This window comes from Calonectris borealis, chromosome 9 (assembly GCF_964195595.1).
Source record: "Calonectris borealis chromosome 9, bCalBor7.hap1.2, whole genome shotgun sequence".
NCBI lineage: Eukaryota > Metazoa > Chordata > Aves > Procellariiformes > Procellariidae > Calonectris > Calonectris borealis.
This window is the reverse complement of record NC_134320.1, coordinates 15133422-15157889: the sequence shown is the minus strand read 5'-3', so window position 1 is coordinate 15157889 and position 24468 is coordinate 15133422. Positions and strand designations below refer to the sequence as shown.

The 24468-nt window shown below is 38.4% G+C and overlaps 1 protein-coding gene across 14 annotated transcripts in view; it reads left to right on the top strand.

Annotated features, from left to right (window-relative positions):
• Positions 1-323: 323 nt before the first annotated feature.
• Positions 324-24468, top strand: part of DLG1 (discs large MAGUK scaffold protein 1) — a 168903-nt gene continuing 144758 nt past the window's right edge. For all 14 annotated transcript variants that reach the window (XM_075158358.1, XM_075158361.1, XM_075158354.1 and 11 more), the window contains exons 1-3: positions 324-471; positions 773-904; positions 15285-15451. In XM_075158358.1, the coding sequence (XP_075014459.1) occupies positions 453-471; positions 773-904; positions 15285-15451 (318 nt within the window). In that variant the 5' untranslated portion in view covers positions 324-452. The remainder of the gene's footprint in view (positions 472-772; positions 905-15284; positions 15452-24468) is intronic.

Here is a 24468-nt window from a genome sequence, read left to right as displayed (position 1 = left end):
CCCTGATTGGGCGGCCGCCGGGCCCGGTCACGTGGGGGGGGGGCGCGCTCCCCACAGCCTCCAGGCCGCCATTTTGGCTGGAAAGTTTGGAATTTCCGAGCAGTGCGAGCGGGAGGCGGCGGGCGGCGCGAGCGCCCCAGCCCTGCCCGCCACGGCACCGGCCCCGCCCGCCCCGCCGCGCTGCACCGCGCCGTCTGGCCCGGCCCGGCTTGTCCCGTCCCTCGCGGGGGCACCGCGGCGGGCGCCGGCGGGAGCCCCGAGCGGAGCCGCTTGCTCGCCGGCCGGCCGGCGGGTGTGCGGGTCGGTCAGGCGGGGCGGCCGCCACCCCCCCCCCCCGCGCCCGGCCGGCAGGGGGAGCCGCGCCGCCGCCCCCACCGCGCCGCCCCGACTCGGGCTCAAGGTTTGTGAGGTGGAGCCCCGGCTGCCGGGGAGCTCCGCGGCCCCGGAGCGCCATGCCCGTCAGGAAGCAAGGTGAGCGCCGCACGGCGAGGGGCCCCGGCAGCTGCCGGAGTCGCTCCCTGACAGCTGCTGCGGCGGGCGGCGGCGGGACGGGCGAGGAGGGGCGAGTGCCGGGAGCCACCGGGCTGCGGGCGGCGCGAGCCCGCCGAGAGGCACGGACCCGCCCGCGCTCTCCCAGCTGCGAACAAAGAAGCTGTCGGGCTGGGCTGGGGCGGTCCCGAGCGCGGAGGCTTGTTGCGTCCCCGGCGTGTGCATCCCCGGTCCTCCTACCTGCAGCGTCGGGGTCACCGGTGTGTCTGGTCTCCGTTTGCAGATACCCAGCGAGCCCTGCGCCTCCTGGAGGAATACCGCTCCAAGCTGAGCCAGGCGGAGGACCGGCAGCTGCGAAACTCCATAGAGCGTGTCATCAGCATCTTCCAAAGTAACCTTTTCCAGGCTTTGATAGGTAAAGGCTGACTTCTTTCAGTTTGTGCTCAAGCCGGTCGGTTTTTGCTTATGCTGTCACTTGCAGTGTTAAGAAGAAGAGGTATTTTGCCCTTACGTTAGAAGCCATGTGCTTTCTGTCGTTGTGTTTTTGTTTTGCATAGTAACACACGTGCTGTTACAGATCAACAGTCCACTTGTTTCATATGCTTACTTTATTTGAGGCTTTTGACTGGCCCAAACTGCTTAAAACTGTGGTGCGATTTTTTCTTCTGTGACATGTTAGATTATAGATTACTTTATGTAGGCTGTTTTTCCACATATCTTTATTCACCTGAACAATTTCGAAGGAGGATTTTTTTTTTTATGAGTCCGTGTGTAACAGGTTAATGAACGAGTTGATATGGTTTTAACCTACGGTAGCATTCAGGCAAATGTTCCTTCTGAAAAATCTTTAAAAACATCACAAAGTGTATCTCTAAAGTGCAAAGTTAACTTAAAGCGAATGAGAAGAAACCTCTAATGCTTCAGGGAATATTACAGTGATCTTTTCTCCTTTGTTGCATATTAAAGTGTAGTGAAAACAGTACTAATAATTAGCTTAGAGTATTTGTAGTGCTTCACTTAAAGTGTTCTCATAAGTCTTGTTGAACTACTTACATGTAATTTTGAATTTTCTGCATGTCTATTTGGAAAAAAAATTGAGCATAAATACAACTTGCAGAATCCTGACTTTATTTGGAAACTTCTGCAGGGAAGCAGTGAGATGTGGTTTCTTCTTGATTGATTGCCACTGTCTTTATGACAACTAATGAATGAAAGGGTTTTGTTAGTTTACCTTCAAGAGTAAAATTTGTAAAGTTCTGCATCCTTGTCTTTTAACAAAGTAACCTGTGTCTGAATTGTACTAATAACAAACACTGTAGCTAAATTTGTTATTTGGCTTACTGCATGGTTAGTGTCATACAGGTGTACATCTTACTTCATAGTACCCCAGCTTCTTTGAATCTATGTTGTGGTGGAAACACAGGGACAGGCAAAACATAAACGTGCATTGCTGCATGTGGAATGTTTTCTTCTGGAGCATTTATTTCATTATCTTATGTAGGTTTTCAGAAGATAGTAATCTTTCTGTGTTTTTTTTATCTTGCAAGTTCATGAAAGGTAGTTGTGAAAATAGGTCAGTTACAGAAATCTTTTACTTACAGGAACTCTGTGCATTTCTCTTCAATACTCAGTTGATGCTAACCAACTCCATGATGAAAAGCTGGACATAATCTTTGTGGGATGTGTATGAACAGGATTCACTCATTGGTGGATCAGAATGTTGAAGTCTTGTGTCAGAAAATTAATGTACTGCAGTTGCGCTTTTTATTTTCACCTGGCAAATTTCAGTGTTGACTACCATTTTTCTTGTTCTGTGTGTGTGTATGTGTGTGGCTTTTTTCTTTTTTTAAACTGTCTTGAAGATCCATGCAGTATTCTTGTTTTCTCCCCTTCATTGAGTAAGATACCGACCTATTAGCCTTTGATATTCTACCCTGGAAGACATAGTTTCTTCTCATATCCACATATGGATCTTCATTGTTTTAATAACTCTACACCTAGTAGTAGTAAACTTGAAACAGCAGGCAACCTCATGTCTGCTGGCTTCATTCTGCAAGAGCAGAAAACAGGAATGTTTTGTTGCCTGGGTGGGCTACATGGCCTGTTTTCTGGTCTTGTAAGAAGTTCTACATTGCAACCATGTGACCCTGTTTTTTGTCAAGTTCAGTTCATCTGTGCGTGCACAATAGGTGTCGTGCTTCTTGGGTGTGTTGCATTAACTTTGCATTTACTGGTTCGCTGTATGATTGTTTATTACAGAGTGTATGGGTATGTTCCCAAACTGTTTGTCTGAAAGGTGATAACACAGAAGGCTAGTACTTTCCAAGCAATTTATGCTGTCAGCTTGAGTCTTTCTCCTTTAACCTGATCCTTTCCTTGGAAATACATTGGGGGAGTTCTTGTTCTTTGCAGGCTGCTCCTGGCTATTGTTTTCCTGGAAACATCTTTTTATGCTGTGACTACTGCATGATAGGGGTAGGGTGGGGGGACTCCCTGGAAAAGATGCCAGCTGGAGGATGGCTGCAGTTACTGGGAAGACCTTGAGTCTGCCCCTGCCTGTCCTCTTTCCATGAAGATTTGGGAGCAGGCTGGATGAAGTATTCAGTTGTGCTGCAGGTTCACATTACTTCATAGCAGATTTTTAAGTGTTTCTTTTAGAGGAATTGTGATGTGTCCCCAACTTAGCTGTTCTGACAGAAAGTTTCAAGCTCAACTACCAAGTTATTTCTCATATAGATACTTCTTCCAGAAAGCGTGCTACATTCAGTTTCTGTTTTTTTTTTTAAATGATACTAAAAAAGAAAAAAAAAAACTTTGTCCATTTATTTTCTGCTTTTTCTGCCAAGTTACTGCACTATATCCAAGATCTGCCTGTCCATGGTAGGTGAGAATGATTGTGAAGGCTGCAGTCGGGATCTGCTGTCAGCTTCATGTATCTTTTTCAGTATAATTTTTAACTTGGCAATCAAATGCTGTTCTTTCAAGCAAAAAATAGACATTACTTTATGCACAGAAATATATCTTTAGGTTTATAATAGGGGAAATTAAATATTCCTGAAAACTACACATTTTATCAGTATTTCATATATTTAGATACACGTTGAAGGAATTAAAGGTTTTTTTTTTGGTGAATTTCCATTTGGATGCTGGAGAATAAATGGTATTATTTTCTCAGTTGAGCCTTTTTTTATGTTGTACTCTCCTTTTAATTCTGTCAATAAAACTTTAGTTCAGCAATATTCAAGCTTGACCTGGTTCCTAAATACATAATTATGGCTTTAAATGATTTGAATTAGAGCAGTTGGTGTGAACAACCAGTGTTACGAAATTGACGTCGCAACAGTATTATATTTTAAGTGAAATAACTGTAAGAACTTCAAATTAGTAACAAAATTGGTAGCCAAATGTGACCTCCTTTAAAACAGTCTGTGAAAAGCCCATTTTTTTATTTCATATGTCTTCTGTAATGTGGTATTTCCCATTGCTGTTGCTTCAATCAGCCAAGTGTAATGATGTCTAGGACTTTAAATGGATACCAATGACCTGTAATTAAAATCAGCTTGAGAATAGTGTCAGTTTTAAGTAAATTTCCTACTGTAAGTCTCAGAATTGTGTGGTATCTTTTCTAGCTTGTGATTTCTTGGTTGTAGTTAAAATAGCTGGTTATTGATACTCTGATAATTGATATTATTGATACTCTGATAATTGGTAAGGTGAGCCAGTTTATTAAGAGGCCAATATCCCCATACGGTGACATGAGATAGACTTAATTTCACTTTGGTAAAGAATTTGATATTTATCTTCAAATAGTGAGGTAATAATACTGCAGATAAGTTCTGCTTCTAATTTAGGCACATTTTTATCTTCTTGAGAAAGTACAGGTTCTTGTAAAGGTACAGATATATGATGTATTTATCTTTTTGAAAATGTAAGAGGAGGAGCACTTGCATGCATAAGTCTAACATTTCTGAGGGAAAAACGTGAAGCAAACTTCTGTTTATACACAGAATCTTTTTGTAATTAAATTTTGTAATTAAAGTCTGTTTTTAATGGCTTGTGTGCTGCAGTTGACCATATTAAAATAGTCTTTGAAAATTAAAAATATTACTAGTTATAGCTAGAAACATGAAGTAGTATATACTTAAAAAATATTCCTTTTCCTGACGATAACTAACTCCATTTGCACAGGTGTCAGAAAAAGGCAATTCTAAAAGAGTCTCTGCATACCCTGGCAATGGAGTTGGCTGTGCTGCCTTTCTTGCCTTCTTTCTTGCCTTGTCTGTCTTAAGTGGTTTTTTTGGTTGTTTGTATATTATTTTATAGCTACGTATGTAAAGACTTTTTGGTATAAAATGGCAAATTTGACTAGGAGAGGTTGAATGTGTTTAATTTCGTATGTGTAAGCAGTCTAATTCATTTCACTTGGAGTCCTTTTGCATGAAGATCTGCCTCGAGAATTGTGCTTATGCGCTGGCTATTCCTAACAGTAAATAGCCAGTGTGGGAAATTTTGAAGAAAAAAATGTAGTAGTTTCAGTAATCCTTACGGAACCGAAGAACAGCTCCCCCCTGGTTAAGGTTTTTTAACCATAGGTTGGATTGATGAGCTTTATGAATTGGACAGAATATATTAAAAATGCTGTTAATATGTTTTTACCCACCAGAGAAAGAAGTCCTGTCTCTGAAATTTTTGTAGAATTGATGATTGCATTAAGGTAAACTCTTTGTTTAGATTTATCGGCATTCTGACCGGGGCTGAAACTTCTAGGAATATAAAACATACTCTGCATGTCTTTCAGCTCTGTCCACACTGGCTTTCTGAAATGAATTAGGGAAAAAAAAATAGATTTTAGACTGAAGTAGGCTGGATTGGGTCAGCACTCCACAAAGTTAGTACCCTTTGGAGCGGAATGACCACATTTCTGCTAGATGGCATGTGGCCCCAGTTCTCTGAGCTGTGTGTGGCATCTCTGTAGACATTTTTGCTCTTTTAGCTCCCTCTCAATTATCCAGCATGGAAATATTTTCTGTACTTGCTGGCTGAATTAAAATCAAACGCAGTTAAAGGAGAAGCTCTTTTTCATAACTGAAACCAAAAGTACTTGCTCTTGGGGAAACTTCAGTATCAGCTTTTATTTCAGTGATATAGTTAGTTAATAGAGCATATGGCATGATGACACAGTTAATTTTTCAAATCAGCTCAGGCCTCAGAGAGAATTTTAGTTGTGGGTATGTGTCACTGTGTAAGACTGCTCTTCAGTTAACTTGAGGAAGGCTACTTTGTAAACTGCTTCCCATTTTCTAAATGTTACTGAGGCTCTAGTACAAGTTCTTTCAGACTCAGTTGAATAATAATTACATTAAGAATTCAGAAATTCTTGATGGTAAGTTGAGGATCTGGTTAGATAGTCAGTGAATATTGTTTTGGTTTTTTTTTTTCTTTTATTACAGGAAAGTTCAGAGAGAATTGGATCTTCTGTTATATTGGATACTACTGAAATTGTTACAGATACTACATAGGGTATTTTCACATTGAAATCTTACCCTCGCTGTATTTTTTTACTTTTTCCCCAGATTGCAACTTCTTTAATACATCATCTTTGCTCATATTCGAGGCTGAAACATCCATGGATATAATTCTTGCAACTTTGAGGTGTTTGTCTGCTTTTCGGACAGGTTACCTAAGGATATACTATGGTTATGCTTACTATGGTCTCCCTCTGAAACTTATGCAAAAGTGGTCAGTTTCAGAGAGATTTGACCTAGGGATGTGTCTTCAAAGGTAGTTAAGTACTTTATTATTTTCACGGATTTTTCTTTATCCAGATGGAGGGAGGATAAAACATTTTAGTTGGTGTCCAGATGATTGGAGTGTTAACTCAGTCATTGTTAGTATGCTTTCTGCCATGTAGTTTGCCGTTTCTTCAGAATGTCCCAGTTTTTGGAAGAACTTCATGTCTTCGTCTTCAAGGAATCTAATAATACGTGAAACAGTCTCATTGCTCCTGCTTTTTAAAGAACTACTTATTGTTTTGTATGAATGTAATGCAGTTCGATAGCATGGAAAGTTTTGGGGTTGTTGTGTGCTTGCTTTAAGTGTTTTCCATGCTGTATTACATATGTGTGTGTGACAGTGCAATGTATTGAATTTTTGGGATTAGGTGCTGCTTTTAGTAGCCTAAAATAGCAAGTAAGACTAGTGTAAGTTGAGTAGCTACTGGTATGCAGATAAATAGTATTGTGGCAAAAGATTATCCTTGTGGTTATTATACTGACTGCGTATTCAGTGTTGAATAGCTGCACTGTAGTATTTATCAATTACAGTATTATTCTCTTCACACGGTTACCATTAAAAGGGGCTATTGACAAGAAAACTCTGTCAATAAATCTGCTGTTCATCCAGGGGCTGAAAAGAAGGTTGAAGTTGGGAATAATTGGTATAGGTTCCAGGTTCTGGGAAAGTTTATCTTCTGTCCTGTTCTTGCTTCACTTTTTCCTGTGTTCTTTCATCTGTGTTCCCTAGTTCTGATGCCTATCTCCTCCCATGCTGCTGTGTACCTGGCTTTGTCCTAATCTCCCTCAACATTTGCTTCAGTGCTTGGGTACAGTGTAGAGGAAGGGGGAAGCACGAGAGAGTCTTAATCTTAGGTCTTAATCTTAGGCCTGCTTCCATGGTGATCCCAGCAGCAACAGTAGAAACATCTTGTTCAGCTCTGCAGCTGGAATGCCACGTGTCTCCGGTGCATCTGGTTGCCTGTGTTTTGAGGGATGGTGCTTGTTTTGGTGCAGGTGGAATGAATCTTCAAAGAAACTGAACTCTAGCAGCTGACTAGTAGTCTCCTTGCACAGATGGCTTCCTGAATTATAACTAGGCCAAATTTGCAAGAATGTTAAGAGACCACAGAAGGTGTAGGGCTGACACTGGAATAACCTCCTGAGCTTCATGTTCCTTCTCCAAATTAGGGGAGGCTCTAGGGCTCTTTGGTAAAGCTTTTATAGCAATCTTGTCATGTGCGAATATCTTCCCAGCCATGTCCTCAAAAAACCTGAGTTATTTTGGCTTGAAATTAAAAGGTCAGCCGAAGACAGAGGTGCAAGAAGGAAAACTTACGGACAAATTGTAAAAGCACAGCAAATTTAAGTCCTGTTTTCAGAAACTTATTTTAGAATTTGGCTGCAGGAAATGTATAAATGTTACCGCTCGTGGAGATGCTAGTATGTGGTGCCACCCATCCTTGTGTTGTCACCAATGTCAGATAATTACCTTGGAGTCTATGAACTTACTGTTGCTAAAAGAAACCAATGCTTGTGCTGCCTCCTCTCAGCAGAGCTATGCACCTGTATGAAAGCTCAATTTGGAGTGTTGAGTGAACTCATCCCAAAAATAGTTTGATTTTTTGAACACATTTGTCTGGAGAGAAAAATCCTCGGTCGTGAACTGACGCTATTTCGGGGATATCCTACAAATAAGACTTAATAGTAACACTTCCTTTGTCCCGGACAGGTTTTTGTTACCACTAAAGATAGTAGTAAATAGATCCTTTTAAGAAAAAAAGTACATTGTTATGTTGGCTGCTGGTTTGCAACCGGGGTTGAGATATTTGGAGAGGGTGGATAACTGGGACTTCATTTTTAGTTTGGGTGGGTTTGTTTGTTTGTTTTTAGGCTTAGGTTGGTGACTAAGTGCGCATGAGGTGGTATCAAATGAAAAACAGTTTGGGCAGCAGAAGGTTGTTATGCCAATATTTGGCTGTGTGATGACAACTTCATTTTTTTTTAAGTTTTTCCTGCCTTAGTTCTGAACACAGAGAAGAAGACCCTGTGGGTTTCTGAAGGAGAATTGGAAAGAGACAACGTGAAGATATGGTGAAGGAGTGAAAGAGGAAAATTTGAATGAACAGTTTGGTTGGAAAGCATAAGTGGACAGGCTGGCAAGGAGTTGAATATGTCTGACTGTAAAAAGCAGCTAGAGGAATAAAAGCAAACAACTAGATCCGAGTTTAGATGAGGGTTGTTTCAGTTGAGCGCAAATTAAGGAGCATTTGTGTTAGAAGTGGAAAATAACATCATCTGGAATCGAGTTAAGCAAAAAAGTGTGTGCAGAAGGGAGGTTTGAAGGGTAGGAGACAGTTGCTGAAACAGGTGGAAGGGCTGAGGATGAGTAATTGGATGCTGCAGGTTGTAGCAAAGGGTCTTGTAGAACAGAACACACGTGGTGAGAAAGTGGCACTGCAAGTTGCAACTTTCATTTTTAAGAAGTCTTGATTGTGCACAGCAGTAGTCGGTTTAGGTTTTTAAAGAAGAAAAAAAAAAAAAAAACAAAACAACCAACCCTGAAAGGGGCTTTACGTGGGTTGTAATGATACTGGTTTTCACTTTTCATAGTGTGAATACAAACATTTATTTTTGACCGGACACACACATTATGACATAACACAACCAATGAGTACGCAAAGAGACTCTGGTCATTGGCTTGGTAAATGGATATGAAGCTTTTTTTTTGTATTTGTATTTTCTTGTTGATCACTAATCATATACTTTTCAAGACTTGTTTACTTGTATTAAATGGATATTCTTGGCTTGATATAGCAGGTGAAGTAAGCATGCAGGATTGAGACTTCCTTAGAATTAGTTGGAGTTGCTTTACAACTGAAGGATGAAAGTCTGTGGCATTGGCAGACTCTTTTGCCTGTTCTGACAGTGATCATGACTCTACTTACATTTTGACTATACATTCATCGTGTAGGGCTGCTAAAAATTTGGCAGATGCCGTACATCTCAAATTGCCCTGAACTGAAATAACATGTTGACCTTTGTTTTCCTTTCTAGTAGTTTTAATACTTAAGTTTTCAGTGCTTCAGATGCTTTGGCAGGAAGCCCTAAGAAAGAAAGATGTCTTTCCCACCCCCTTCACCCCTCCCACCCCCAGAATTAGAGAAGTACGTAATTTGTAATGGGATGACACCTCTTCCTGGACAACGTACAGGTAGTAAAATTCTTAACAGACCTGTTTGTTTTTGAAGTTACCTGTATGTGGAAAAAAAACTCAGGCATTTGCATGTGCTGTATTTGGATGAGTGAATGTCTGAGAAGAGGCAGACCAATGAGAGATGACAAAGGAATTGTTCACATGGATGGATCTTCAAGTGAAATACTAAACTGAAACAAGTCCATTTCTGAAAGAATTCATAAGCTCCTTGGGTTGCTCGTAAGCCTGAGGGAGCATGGTTGCACTTGACAGGTTCTCCTGAACAAAGCTGGTATTGAAATGCTTTGTGCTGTAAAGTCCGTATGTTGATGCAAATGTATCTAGTGGTTTTCTGACTTGCTGACTTTGACATTGGCTGAAATTGTTTTGTTCTGCTGTTGAACATCTATCAGAAAGGAATACCTCATTGATGTCAGTGCAGAATATAGCTGGAGCACATAAATCCTGGTCATGCTGCTATGCAGAGGGGCCTCGACAGGCTGGAGAAATGGGCTGACAGGAACCTCATGGAGTTCAACAAGGACAAGCGCGAAGTCCAGCACTTGGGGAGAAACAATACCATGTACCAATATATGCTGGGGACCACCCAGCTAGAAAGCAGTTTTGCAGAAAGGAACCTGGGGGTTTTGGTGGACACCAAGTTGAACATGAGCAAGCAGGGTGCTCTTGTGGCAAAGGCGGCGAATAGTATCCTGAGCTGCATTAGACAAAGTACTGCCAGCAGGTCGAGAGAGGTGACCTTCCTTTGCTTTTGAGAATGCAAAATACGAATTTAGAGTTTATAAGAAATGAGCAAACAGAAAACAAATATGAACTTCCTAAGTTAACTCTTGCTCACGCACAAAGCTGTTAAATACATTAAAACTGAAAATCTTCAAATGAGGATACAATTAGTACAGCATATACAAATGTGGTTGTTAACTTCTTGTATACTGTGGTAGCAGTTTACAACTTTGTGTAGTGTATGGTGTAAGGGCAACAGTTCACTGTTTTACATGCACAGTGTCCAGTGCAGTCTGTTTTAGTAAATGTGTTAGTGTTTTAGTCCATGAAATGTTAAGCTTGTGTGGAATTTCCTGGCATTTATTTAAGAAAAACCGCCTATAACCCACAAATGGTCAAGATGCTTAAAGCATAAAAATGCAAAGCCGAAAACCAGTAGATTACTGTGATCATCAAAGGACTGCTTCTAATTTTTTTAAAAAATACTTTTAATAAGTAGTAAATACCAATGAGATTTTAGTGATTCCCTCTATACCATAACATTAAAGGTCCAATATCAGAAACCTAAATAACAACGTTAGAGTGAGTTGCTTAATACTTATTAGGAAGTCAAAACATATTAAAATATGGGCACGGAAGAATGGGGAATGGGAGACTGAGTGGTATAGGCAATCCTTTCCATGGAGATGTACAGTGTTGATGGTTTCTTCCTCCTTGCTATTGTTTTCTTGAGGTAATGTTTGCTAACATACTCTGTGCTTCGTTCTTTCTTCATTTCTTTGCAGTTCCATGTTACATTTGAATTTCCTATATATACATGTGCTTTACATATGCTGGATGCTTGTTCTTTCTTCTGCTATCCCCCAAACTGTTTTTGCCCAGTTCTCATGGTTGGTTTCCTTTGACCAGTAATAGCACTTGGTGGGTTGTTTATAGCCTTGAGGCCTCTGATACCATCCTGTGCCTTTATTTTTAAGGCCTCTGCTGTCATTCTATGCTTGTGCTCCTCGATGCTGCTTTTTATTCTGGGGTCATAGGTAATTCATTCCCTACAGAATTAGGGAATTCCCTACTTGTTACTGATATCTATTAGTTACAGAAATACACACACACTCTCTCTTATTTGTATATACGATCTGTGTGTGTGCATGTACTTATGTATAGCTTTTACTTAGCTTCGAACAATTGTGTGATGTAACACCTATTGGTTTTACATATATGTAGCATAGATGGAATATATATAACATATATTTATATGCAAATTTATATATTTAAATATTATTTATTTATGTATAAGCTGTGTGTATTTTATATATAAATATTTATAAAAATAGGTGTTACATCTCACAATTGTCCGAAGCTAAGTAAAAGCTATACAAATTAGATAAGTCACCTGGTCTTTAGATAATTGCTGTTAGAGTTGGACAAGCTAAAACAAAGCTTCAGGCAGGCCAAGAAAAGTCCAGAGGCGTGATTGTTAGCTTAACATGAGGCCCATGGCCTGTTAAAAGCAATGTCAACACCTTGTTGACGGGGTTACACTGTTCTCTTAACAAAATGCAATTATAGGTATCCCGTCTTTGACTTGCAAAGTTACAGTTATCAAAAGGTTCATGCATGAGTGAATGCAGAGAATAATTCTGCTCAGCTTTATTTTACTAACTGACTATACTAAAATTACATATTCCTTTCTGCAGGAAAGGTATATGTGGAGAGCTTGGCTTGACAATGAGATTTTTAGAACACGCAGTGGTCTTAAGTTATCCTGATTACAAGCATACTCTCTGAATATACAGCAAAAAGTATCAGACACTCCACATACCAGTAGAAATGGCAAGCAGAAGCCTTATGTCTGATTTCTAAGGAGCAGGGAAGAAATCTATCTGAAGGAATGGTGTCATGTTGCTGGTTGGAATCCTTGTCCTCAGAGGCAGATTCTCTACACAGAATTGATGTAGCCTCTCGAAGCGCCATGAAATATACTTAATTTAGGAGATGTTGTAAGAATTTGTGTGCCTCTGCAGTTCGTTCTTTTAATTACTGTGTCGTGGTTTTTAGTGAACCTGGAACTGCCTTGTGGAGTTGATGTGGGTTTCAATTTATATTAGGTAGACAACTCTTTCTTGTTTGCTTTAAGAGGGAGCAGTTTTAGCTTCTAGTGTATCACATTACTGGTGAATGAGCCTGTTCAAAGAACAAAACTAAGATGGTTGGAGGATACAAGAAGGAGAAAAAAAATAATACCAGCAAACTGCTTGTAGTTGGTCAACTTCTACTGTAATGAATACTGAAAAAAATACTGTGTTTGTCACCACTGTTTAGCTTTTCACATTACTAATAAGTTAAGAAAAATAATTTTCTTTTTCATGTCTTAAGAGTCCTCCTTTTCAGAACTGGTGGTCTGTCACTTGCTTTCTATAGACTTTTAATCTTGTTGCCATCAAACATATTGCTGATTTGGCTACTTTATGTGGTTTTACTTGTAAGCTGACATAATTCCAGGATGATTTTCTGTTGCCTACCATTCATCACTTTTTGTCACTTTGGCTTTCCTGAAACTTTGTGCCCCTATTTTTAAGTGTCAGTCAGCTGTTCTTTTAATGTTACCCCTCCAGTTAGAAATGTTCCCCATCTGCATTTTCTTTTACTGTTGTGTGATATCTGACTTCAGTTATTTTTCTGTAACTTAGTTTTCTGCCACTTAGTTTGAGATACAGTCTGTCTTGGAATTAATATGGGAGGAAGGGGCTGCAGACATGAAAAAACCACATATAGCTTGAAGAGGGAATCTAACCATAATTGTAACTAAAAAAAATTAGTATTTTACTACCTGCTATTTGTAAGATGTTAGAACTTTTCATATGCCACAGATTAATATGACTTCAGTAGACATTTAAGTGTGTTCATGTGATGAAATATTTTTGTGAGCTGATACATAGCATTAGACAGAAGAACAAATTTTTTAGGTTAGATTTAGTATGGCCTGAGTTTCTGGCTTTAAAAAATGTAAATGTCCAGCACTCATTCCTTGTATACCTAATGCATTCAGGGTTCATAGACTGCTTGCCCATACTCATAAGTACTTAGTATTTGCATTGTGAATAGTAAAAATGTAAATAAATGTTTAAAAAAAAAAAAGGTTGATATCCTATAGACACCAGACAGACTTTTTTTGCAGATTTGGAGCAAGTTCAGGATAAACAGAAACTAACCCCCATGTTAAGTGGTATATATATTTCTGACATCTTTCAATAGTAAGTCTATTGTGGTGTCCTTCATAGAGAAGTGGAGAAGATATATGAGAAATAATGTACTTTTTGAAACAAGTCATTCTGCAGTATGTATAAGTGGCTGCCTCCGCTAGCAGGGACTTGAAAGAATAGTAGCAGAATTGAGAATCAGTGCCCTAGATTTCTGTTGCAAAACAGTTGCACAAATAACCCCTTCCCATAAATAATGCAGTAATCTTCCTGGCTTGGTTGCTGTGGATTGCAGCTATAGAATCAACTTAAACCACTGCCTATTTTAATATACAAAGTACTCTCTGTCAGGGCGGGGGGGGGGGGGAATCTTTACTTGGTGTGCTTGATTGATGTATTAATGTTAATGCAGCTACAAGAAAAATTTGCAACTGAGGGAGCTAATGTGAAAGATAGATTTAAAGGCAATTTGTATCTCTTAGGCTGCTTTGCTCCTGTATATCTAGGTCACTTAACATCATCTGCAACCCTCACTGCTATTTCTTCCAATCAGCAGTGCTAATAGCAAGTATAACTTTAAAAATTAATGTAAGCAGTTGATAGGAATTTGACTCTCGCTCAGAGAAGAGATACAAATGGAATTTGAGAATTGCCGTTTTCTGAACTGGTAGAGAGCAGGAGTGCAATGTCTATATAAAAAAAAAAAAAAATCTAAGACTGGAACACCAGCAACAGTAAGACTTCTCTTATTTGCGCGGTTTGTCTTTTGTGGTGCAGCTCTAAAAAGGAATTAGTTATTGTGCCTATGTTACTGACTCTGGGCAGCTGCTGAAAAGCTACAAGATTCTGCAGATTAGAGTCATCCTTATTCATGGCTGGGTCCAATTTACATCTTGGGCTAGCTGTGTCTGTATGTTTGTCTCCTATGAAGTTGGTGTAATTAAAAACATGAGTTTACAACTCCTGTTTAGCAGATTTTTACTTCGAAGAAGAGACTAAAAGCTTTAAAAGACAACTTCTTCATTTGTCTGCCCTTCCCTTAGCCTATGCTTTTTCAGATTTAATTTTTTTTTTTTAATGTGAGTGTTTATGGATGTGATTACAGGTGTGGTAGCAAGTTTCATATGCTTATACTTCCATAGAAACACCTTTGATGCTTCTTTAGATTGTGTTATTTTTATTGGTGCTACTTCATTGGTAGTTGATAGAATATCAATAAAAAAATTAACGCAGCCAGATTCTTGTTCCCTGGACATTTCCAGTTGAGTCTTCAGGGTTATCGGAAAAGCGGTTTATTAGGTCATAAGTATGACTCGTAATTCATACTGTTAAAGTTTCATCCTATTTCTGTTACTTGGACTGAAAAAGCAGATGATGACCCATCCTGATCAATCTCCTTTTTCCTAATTCTTGCAACTTTTCTCTCTTGCTGATTTCATCAGTATACTTCTATTTCTGTGGTCATTTAATTAAAACATACCACAAAAAAAGACCTTCTAATATTGCCCTTGAACAGTAGATTTCAGATAACCAAAGGCTACGTTAGCTGAAAGTACATATACCATAACTTGAAGCATAGACACCCATCCTTTCCACTGTTCCACTGCAGTTATTCCATATGCTTCTGCTGTTCCTGTTGCAGATCATGCCACCAGGTTCGGTGGCAGAAGTGAGTGGGGACACATAGACTCTGAGATACGGGGCATAGAGAGTGAATTGTGTATCCAGTGTGGAGGTTCATGTGATCTTGGTCATACAGCTTCATCTGTAATAGGTAGATAAAGTAGTAGGTATCTAATTTTTTTTGCAGTAGGAAGATGATGTTAAAATCAGAATGTTATAGTAACTATAAGCCTAACTTCTCATTTTTTTTCACATCTTTAGATATTCAGGAATTTTATGAAGTGACCTTATTGGACAATCCAAAATGCATTGATCACTCTCAGCCATCTGAACCAATACAGCCTGTGAATACCTGGGACTTCTCCAGCCTTCCAAGCACAACAGTGACATCAGAAACACTGCCGAGCAGCCTTAGCCCAAGTGTAGAGGTATGATATAGAAATCTCTGTTTTATTTTTCTTGTTGAGACTCTTGTTGAGCTCAAATTGTTCTCTACATTTCCTTCATTTTATGAAATATTTATTTCCATAGAAAACTTACATTATTAAGATCAATAGTCATAGGTGATTTAATTATTGAAATGTTTAATAACAGATGTGTGCATTTTGCTTAGTCAAAAATTTATAAACTTATTTGTCAAATGTACCATTAAGTGACCATTAAATTGGATTTATGCTCTGAATTTGGAACCTTGCTGACAGGCTTAGTACTCATCTTATGAGTACTTACGAGCTTATACTCATCCATACTGACGACTCTTCAGTCATTACTTCATCAATAATTTGGGAAATCTGAAGCTGTAACTTTCTGATAATAAACTTTTCAGTCTGTTTGTAAGAAGTTCGCTGCTACTTATACAGCTGTGTTTTGGAAGGACTTTTTTTTTTTTGAAAACTACATGAATCCAGTTGTCATTAATGAGTGGTGAGAAAACTGAGCAGGGAAATGCACATTGATGTGTATTTCCACTAAATCAAGATCTCTCTGCCCGAGTTAAAGTTATAATGTTGCCTGAATTTTTTTTGCATCACACCTGTTACTTGTCCCCAAAGAGGTCAACTTTGTTTCAAGTGTGCTCTCACACTCTATCCCAGGCTGTTTGGACTGTGTACAAAAGTGCACTTAGTTGCAGAACATAAGCAATCATGTGATGTGCTAGTGTCTTTGTGCTGTTCAAAAAAAAAAGTGCTTGTGCTTATTGTAGTTCTTCTGAAATTTGTCATGTTGAAGCTAGTACGAAATGTGTCAGAAATGCCTTAAAGGAAGCTGTAGAGGTAACCCAAGAATTGTGTTGTGTTCTCTCAGAAAGTAGAAAATGGCTAGTAGAAAAAAGATCAGCTTGTTATACTAGCCAGGGAGAAGAGTTATATATTGCCATGAACAGTCTATAAATTCTCTTCAGATGAAAAAAATGAGCAGCCTAGGTATACCATATTTTCAGGTTTATAAGTAATTGAACACTGAGGGATTAAAAGTCTAGTTGAACTTGCAGTGTAGGAATGGATTATTTTCCTTTGTTTTTTGTGAATGTTGATTATACACTGGAAAACTTAAATTATATGTCTCTTTGGAATCTTAGTTACCTGAAAATGCATAGAGAAGGCCACTGTCATCATAGTCACCTTAATTAAAATTTTCTCTAAGAATTGTCATCTTCGGAGAAAGTGGAGTAATGCTAGGGTATATGAGAAATAGTATGGAAAACACCATTGTGCTATTTACTTGTATGCCATCATCTAAATCTTAGGTTTAGGGCTGTAGAACTTCTTTTTCTGAAGGTATGGTGGAAATGAAGTCTCTTAGAAGCAGGAGCAAAATGGACTGTAGACAATAGGGTACGCAAGGATAGGCAAAGTTTATTTTGTCTACTGAGGTGTTTTGGAATAAGCTGGTTCTAATGCATTTCATGTTTGCATGTGTAAAGAGCTTAATGAGGCAATTTAAGAGTCATTACAGTTGCCCTTACTCATGGAGGATGGATGAAGTTCTGGAAAATTGCAGATGGGCAATCTTTTAAAAGGGGTGTATGTAGGAGCAAGGCAGGAAAGGAGGATCTGAGTTTAACAGGTACAGGGAATGATTCTACCGTCTTTTTGTAGCTCCTTGAAAGAGATAAAGGAGCCAAATAATAGCCATCATAGTTGTTGATAACAGTTTTGTCAAACTTAGTTTCTTTTTAATGTGGTAATAGTTCTTGTGGTAGGAAGAAACAGAAAATGTGATAAATTCTGACTTCAGTAAAACTTTTGGCATGGTTTAACAGGCAGTCTTTTGAGATAATATATCAGTTAAAGTTTCTAAAAAATGCATCCTAGTTTGAGTTATTAGTGAAAATACCTGATTAAATTATAAATTAAACCATGGGAGGGGAATGGTGTATTGCTGCTTCAGAAGCTAAGACTAGAATGAAGCCTTGAGCAGTTGAAGTAATTAATGGGCAGGCTGTAGTTCAGCAGGACCACGTGCAGTGTCCTGCACTTTGGTTGTACTTCAGTAGCACCCATAGAAGTTGAATACTTAAGTGGTTTCTCAGAAGAGATCTGGGTCATTTTTGAATCTCAAAGTGGGTCAACCATGTCATGTTAATACATGAAAAGAAACACCTTATTGACATAAGTGTGGTGTAAAATTGTTCTGTTCTACTTGGTCTGCATAAAGCTTTTCTGAAGATATTGTCAAATTTAAGGTACTATGGTGCAAAAAAGATGCAGAAGAATTTAAGTGCTTAGAAGAGATTGACAAGGAAGATCTAAAGCTTGAAAAGAAATGAAGACCAATGGAAAGATTTGGTGCAGCTTAAAAGAATTGAACACTTAGTTGGGAAACAGAATTTTCTTGTGTTTGTAGGCAAATCTAAAAAAAGGAAGATACGTTGTGCCTATACAAGATGTATTAGACTTACACTATAGTAATGGGCTTAGCAAAAATGTTTTAAATGTTTTTCAAAGCATCAGAATAGCTGTACATGGGCAGTCTCCCTTATTTTGAAGGTCTTTAAAGGCAGCATAACTGTCTTAAATGGCTTAAATATTTCCCCTCCCCTACACCTTGGCATAGTGTAATGGACTTGGGGATTTATGTCCCTACCAAAGCATTTTGTTGTTGTTAAACATGCTCCTAATTCCAGCAGCTGGGGTTGTGAAGCAAGTATCTGCTGCTATGAGATTTGTGTTACAATGTTCCAACTGTAGCACACATTTTGTGCTTCCCCTGTAGGGGAAACCTGCTGAAATCTGACGTGCGGGATAGCGCATACTGTTAAATCCAGGCTTTGTGATTATTCTCCCCCTGGCCCCTTCCAGAAACTTGAAAGTTTATCTTATAGAAGTTTGCTTATTTTGCTACCGAGAAGTCCACAATAAGAAAGACTAACTTATCAGCTAAAGGGTAGTGTTGTCCCTGTATCTTTCTAAATTTTACATAAAGATGCATGTGAAGGTGTAATTTAATTCTGAAGTTGCATCTTTAGTTTTTATTCTCATGTGCTAGTAGACTGCCAGTAATACAAGGACTTGTCCATGACACTGCACCAATGACAACAGGCGCATTATTGTGGCAAGATCACAAATGTGTTGAAAGGAAGAATGACGTAATTTGGGAAGTGTCACCGTAGACGTAAGTCTGTGTTCTCAGCTGAACTGTTGGCTAGATAATGCAGCTGCTTCTCCCGTACAGTCTGGTGGTCATGGTATGTAGTGTTACCTAACAGAATCTGATATAGTGTGGATTACTTTGTTATTTTTCTAAGTGGCCCAGATTTGAACGTTTATGACAAAGCCATCTGTCTTCTTTCAGATTTTTTGTCTGGAGTATCATGTGAAACTCAGACAGTTGTTTGACCTTCAGTATATGAAGGTCAGATTTTACACTTACTGTCAGTATTTAAAAGCATATTTGCATCTATTGGTGTTGATGCTAGTTTACGTGAAACTGAAACCAAACTTTTCTCACAGTCTCTGTCACATACAGTAAATGTCACCTTGTATTTCATTTGTTAGAATACTGCTTCCACATTATAGTTGTAAAGGTGGACAATTTTGAAGAGTGATAGTTCATTGTTGGTTTTGTTTACTTTTTCTAGTATATCTGAATGTCTTAGTTTAGCTTTCAAATATATATGAAAATTGTTACAGTAAAAATATAATCTTGTACATATTATTGGCCTTAATTCTTTCTTTTTCAGTGGCTGTTTTTTTTCTTCATATACCTGTAAGGCAATATCTTTCCCTCAATATTTTGAAATTTAATAAAAATTATGAGGAGAAATTCTCATGTATTCTACATACTTGCTATGTGTAGTACGTGAAGATTAATGGCTTTGTCCTGTGAAACTTAATGCATTTTGGTTTCAATAATATGCTTCTTTTTTAGGTACTTAGGTTTTTTTATGTTTGGTTTTAATCAACCCAAGGACATAGTGATTCTGGTACAGTATGTGTTTAATCTAGTGATTTGTTTTGCTTGCTGAAACTTACTAGAGATTGGAGGGAATTTGAGTTTAGTATATCTCATTTTGTTCATAGTCAGCTTTTTTTTTTTAACAGAGACTGTCACTTTTTAGACTTGCAACACTGCTGCCCAATTCAATATTAGTTCATTAACCAGATATAACCAGATCGGCATACCAGATGCACTTTGAGGTTATTTTAGCTCTATTCTATTGCTTGCCAGGCTGGTAGTTTCGTAGGTGATAAGAATGGGACGGTTCTTTCTTGTTTGCAAATTGTTAGCCTTGGAAGTAATACTTTTCAACCCTGTTTCTTTTACTTTAATGATATATTTTTGCTGTAGTTACTCTGGGCCAAATGAGTATTCTTCCAGCTGACGCTTTGATGGTATATGTGAGAGTTGCTTGAGAGTGGGAATATAATGCTCCCCTAAAGTGGTTAAGGATTGTATTACAAGAACTTTCTACACAGCTGACTTTGGGAATGACTTTTTAGCAATGTGTGCTTGTGTATATACATAGAATAGTTGTATACAAGCTTAGGTTGCCTGAGGACTTTTAATGAGACGTAGCCTAGTTCTGCTTTTGCCTTCCCACTTCTGGATCAAAAGACTGGAGTTTGTAAATCCCATAGGTATTGTAGTAGAGAAAGTTAGAGCTACAAATTGCAGTTTTCCTGTTCACAGCAATCGGTTTTCTTTTCCATGCTTTATATTTCCTGGAGCCTTATTTGACAGTTTTATTTGTTTCAATCTCCAGTACAAAAAGATGAGGAGGCAAAAAAAAAAAAGGTTCAAGACAGTGATAAGCACAAAAGGAATGCTAATCCTTTCAGTACTAGGGACTAGCAAAAAAAAGAATACAGATTCAGTTTGAAAAGGACAAAAGGTGCATACCTTTTTCTTATGTGCATGAAATGCAGAGTTTTAGGTGTGCATTGGCAAAGCAGCTAACAAATTTAAATCAAGATCTCTTAATGCTAATGTGACAAGTATGTGTACAGGAGGGAGCAGTCTTTTAAGCTGTTTGCTGTGATCTGTAGTGCCATCTGTAGGTGGGACAGTTTGTATTTGAGAAATACGTGGTGAAACTTAAATCACTGCTAGAAATCTCCTTTGACCTAATTGAGTAGTGTATTGCTAAGAAAACAGTTGTCTTGTGACATTCTTTTTTGTTGTTGTTGTTTTTTAAATCTGTAGGGTTGTAATCATAATTCAAGTTAAACAGCAAACACTTTTTAACTTAACTTCTCAGATTTAAAAGTAGCCACAATAATTTCATTTTAGATGTTGAAAAAAACCCCACTGAACACTGTCTCAAAAGAAATGTTTTCTCTTAGGTGGAACTTTATCTGGAGTGTCTTACTCTTCTGGTTGGGCTAACAGATCTCTGTATTTAGTGAGTAATGGTGGCTGAAGTACTTTGATCTGATCTGTGGTTTCCCCATTTATCTGCACGTGCCCATGTGTTTAGCGTCTGGCACGTAGAGAGACTGTCTGGCTCACTGTCTCCTAAGGCCTTTTGCCAATTTCTTTAATAAAAAGAAAGCAAAAGAGGAAGTAAAGAAAATAGCTGAAATTATAGACGTCAGCTAAATTTGACACCAAGGCAGGGTGGAAATGAAACTCTCCAAACATCTTGGAATCATAAAATAATTCAGGCTTACCTGCAAGGTGGATCAGATTGCAAAGGGTTTCAACCAGCTGAGCCCTGAAAACCTCCAGGGATGGGAACTGCAAAACCTTTCTGGCCAATCTGCTCCAATGCTTGACTATCCTCATGGTGAAAAAGTTTTTCCTTATTTCTGATTGAAATCTCTGTTTCAATTTACTTGTGGTTTCTCCTGTCTTTTTTTCATGCAACATGCACGTAGGTACTGGAAGGCTGCTTTTAGGTTCCACTGAACTTTTTTCTCAAAGCTAAAACAAGCCCCATGCCCTCATCTTCTTTGTAAGGGGCAAGTCTCCCAGCCCCCTCACCATCTTCATGGCCCTCTGCAGAACTTGTTCCAGGTTATCAACATCCTTATAATATTGGGGGGCCCAAAACTGAACGCAGTATTCCAGATGCCTTATTAGAAGTGCCAAGCAAGGGGGAATAATAGTTTTGCTTGATACTACTAACTGTGTTCCTGCTAATGCAGCTCCTGTTAGCCTCCTTTACTATTAAGGCATACTGCAGGCTCGTGTTCGGCTTGCTCAATATCTGTAAAAAGACAAATAATAGTCAACGCGAATATTTTGAAGAGGGATGGAGTTAAGCTAACCTAATTTTCACCTACAATATGGGAATTGGTTTTGTTTACAAAGCAAGTGGTAATGTCTTTTTAGCCTTTGTAAGATTTTGATAGTTTTGTGTAGCTTCTTAATAAGATGAGCTGACAGAGTCTAGAGGAAAGAACTTTGGATGTATGGTTCCTAGTGGAATGAAAAAATCTGTGTTTAATCGGTAGCAGTTTGTATTCAAAATGGAATGGTCCATCAAGCAGTTAATCGGGATCTTAGAGGAAGTCTCGGAAAGAGATACCTGCATGTGTAGAGTGCATGATTAAAGCGGCAGGATACTCTAGTTCTGTTTTGCTGTTTCTGAATTTTAACTGCAATATCTTCACCTGGCCTTTACAAATGCAGTCAATCGTACCTGTCATAATAACAAGCTGTTCCTGGGAAAATCCCAGACCTATTGCACTGTCTTCAAATACCTTCTTTGCCTTAATATTTATAAAGATTCAGTACTGGCTAGCTTGATGATATGATATGTCCGATTGTTGTATTCCCTGTTGTCATACTGGTCCTTTATGCTTGTTTCTGTATGTGCGTATTGCCCATTATTTATATCAACTCCTTTTCTGCAGAAATGTTGTGCTTGTTTTATTTGAGCACCTAATAGCGTATAGTCTTGGGTCACTCAGGAGCCTCATTACTTTCTCTGTTTTAACTTTACAGTGAGGAAATGATATTTGGCTTGCTATGTATTTTGCCTTCAATTCTTGAAATCCAGGCTGTTTGTACAAATAAGACTTAAGTCTTGAACTAAAGCTGAAAAAGTCTTTCATGAGCAGGCTTCTGGTCAAACTGAATGCAAAAGCAAACAAACAAAAACCCCTGTGCTCGGTTCAGGATGCATACACAAGCAATAAAAATCTGCTATTTCTAAAAACTTACCTTTCTCAATTCAGAAGTAGATAGAGAACTTAGAAAAATGATATGAATTTGGTACCTAATTATGTTTTTTTTTAACTTGTAATAATTACATCTTGCAGCCAGGTTCAAAGGTAGCTAGATAAATTATGTTACAGCATCTTACAATTTTAATGCTTTCTTTACTAAGGAGCTGAGGAAATGCTTGCAGTGATGATAGTGCTTGATCTTTGAAATGTCTCCTCAAATATGCTGAGGTTGGGCAATTGATATACCCTTGCAAAGCTGAGCTGAGCCTGCTTCTCTGGTTACACCTGTGACAGCTGTGTGTTATGCAGGTTTTCTCATAGAATCTGAGAGCAAATTAGCATTTAAATAACCATATGCACTTTTAAATTTGTGGCTAGATGAAGAAATTATTTATCTGCAAAATCAGTATTTTCCAAAGCATTGTTTTCATTTGCATGATTTATTTCTATGCATGGTTTATCTGTGCATGAATTTTCCTTTGTTTAGTTATCTGGTGACTTAGTAGATAGAATCTCTCACAGTGGAAAAAGAATAAGCCTGTGAAGGCACAAAAAGTGACTGCCAAACATAATCTGAAAGAATTGGTAGATAACTCAAGGCAAGAAAAAAACCCATCTCTTTCCTTTGTGTTTCTCACATGAGAATCATCCTTTGTTTTTTAATATTAATGCCACAAATAGTGGCGAATGGGAATGCACTTTTTCTTTCTGGCCAAACTGTATAGAATAGTTGTTGCTGCTTGTTACTGAGATCACTTGGAGCTGACAGGACAGAAAGGCTTATTTTCAATAAATATGAATGACAGGAACAGACCGTAATGCTTCTCACAAATTTGGTAGAATAATAATGATTTTAATGACTAACAGTACTATGTGGAAATTTCTTACTCTTCAGTGCATTAAAAGTGGGGCTTTTCATGCATTTCATGATTTTGATGCAAGTTTTGGTGTGTCCTTTAATAAATTTCTGTTGCTCCTCACAATACAATTTAAAGGAAAGAAGGTTCTAAGTTATTTTATTAAATTGTTTAATTCCAGTAGTTTTAGTTCCTTACCTAGTTCTTATTTTGAAAAAACTGTTTCTTCTGAGCTCCAAAATTTAACACATGCTTGCTCATTCAAGGAGTTTTAAAATCTGTCTTCAAGAAGCTATATTATTGTTTCTTATAATGATGCTAATCCTCATGAATGTTTGAGTCTTGGTCAATCTTTTTCCAATATATATTTCTTCTGTGTGCAATATTTCCAATGAATAGTCTGCAGAAACTGCTTTTGGGCTAGGAAATACTTTCCATTTCTTTGAGTGCTTATCCGTCTGTATATTGTATTTATGAAAATGTGTTTTGGTGTTTGCTACAAAATTTTTTGCTCTACCAGTATGGTATGTGTGATTGGTGTCTTTTTTTTCTGTGTGGACATTCTGTTGTTTGTGCTTAGCTGAAGACGGGACTTGAGAGAACTGTGCAGACAGTTACCAGAAGGGCTTTTAATCTATCGTAGTGGTGCAGTGATTGGTAAAGGGCTCTAATGTAGCTTGGTTGTACATGCTATTCTGACTTGTGCAGTGGATGTGTTACTACTTTTCAAGCACGCTTGTTATGAGACTACTTTCTCTCTGTGCCCTCTGCTCTGAAGTGTTTAGTGTGCCTGTTTATGATCAGCTGTCTGATCCACAAATGCCTTTTCCTCACCTCTCAGGATAGGTCTCTTTTCCACATCTCATAGTCTGCATCAGCAACCTGAAAGAAGTTATGTGCTTTCTATGACAAGACTAATGGGCCTCAGGTCTTGTTAAAAGGATGATAGTGGAAGGGGAAAAAATGGCGTGA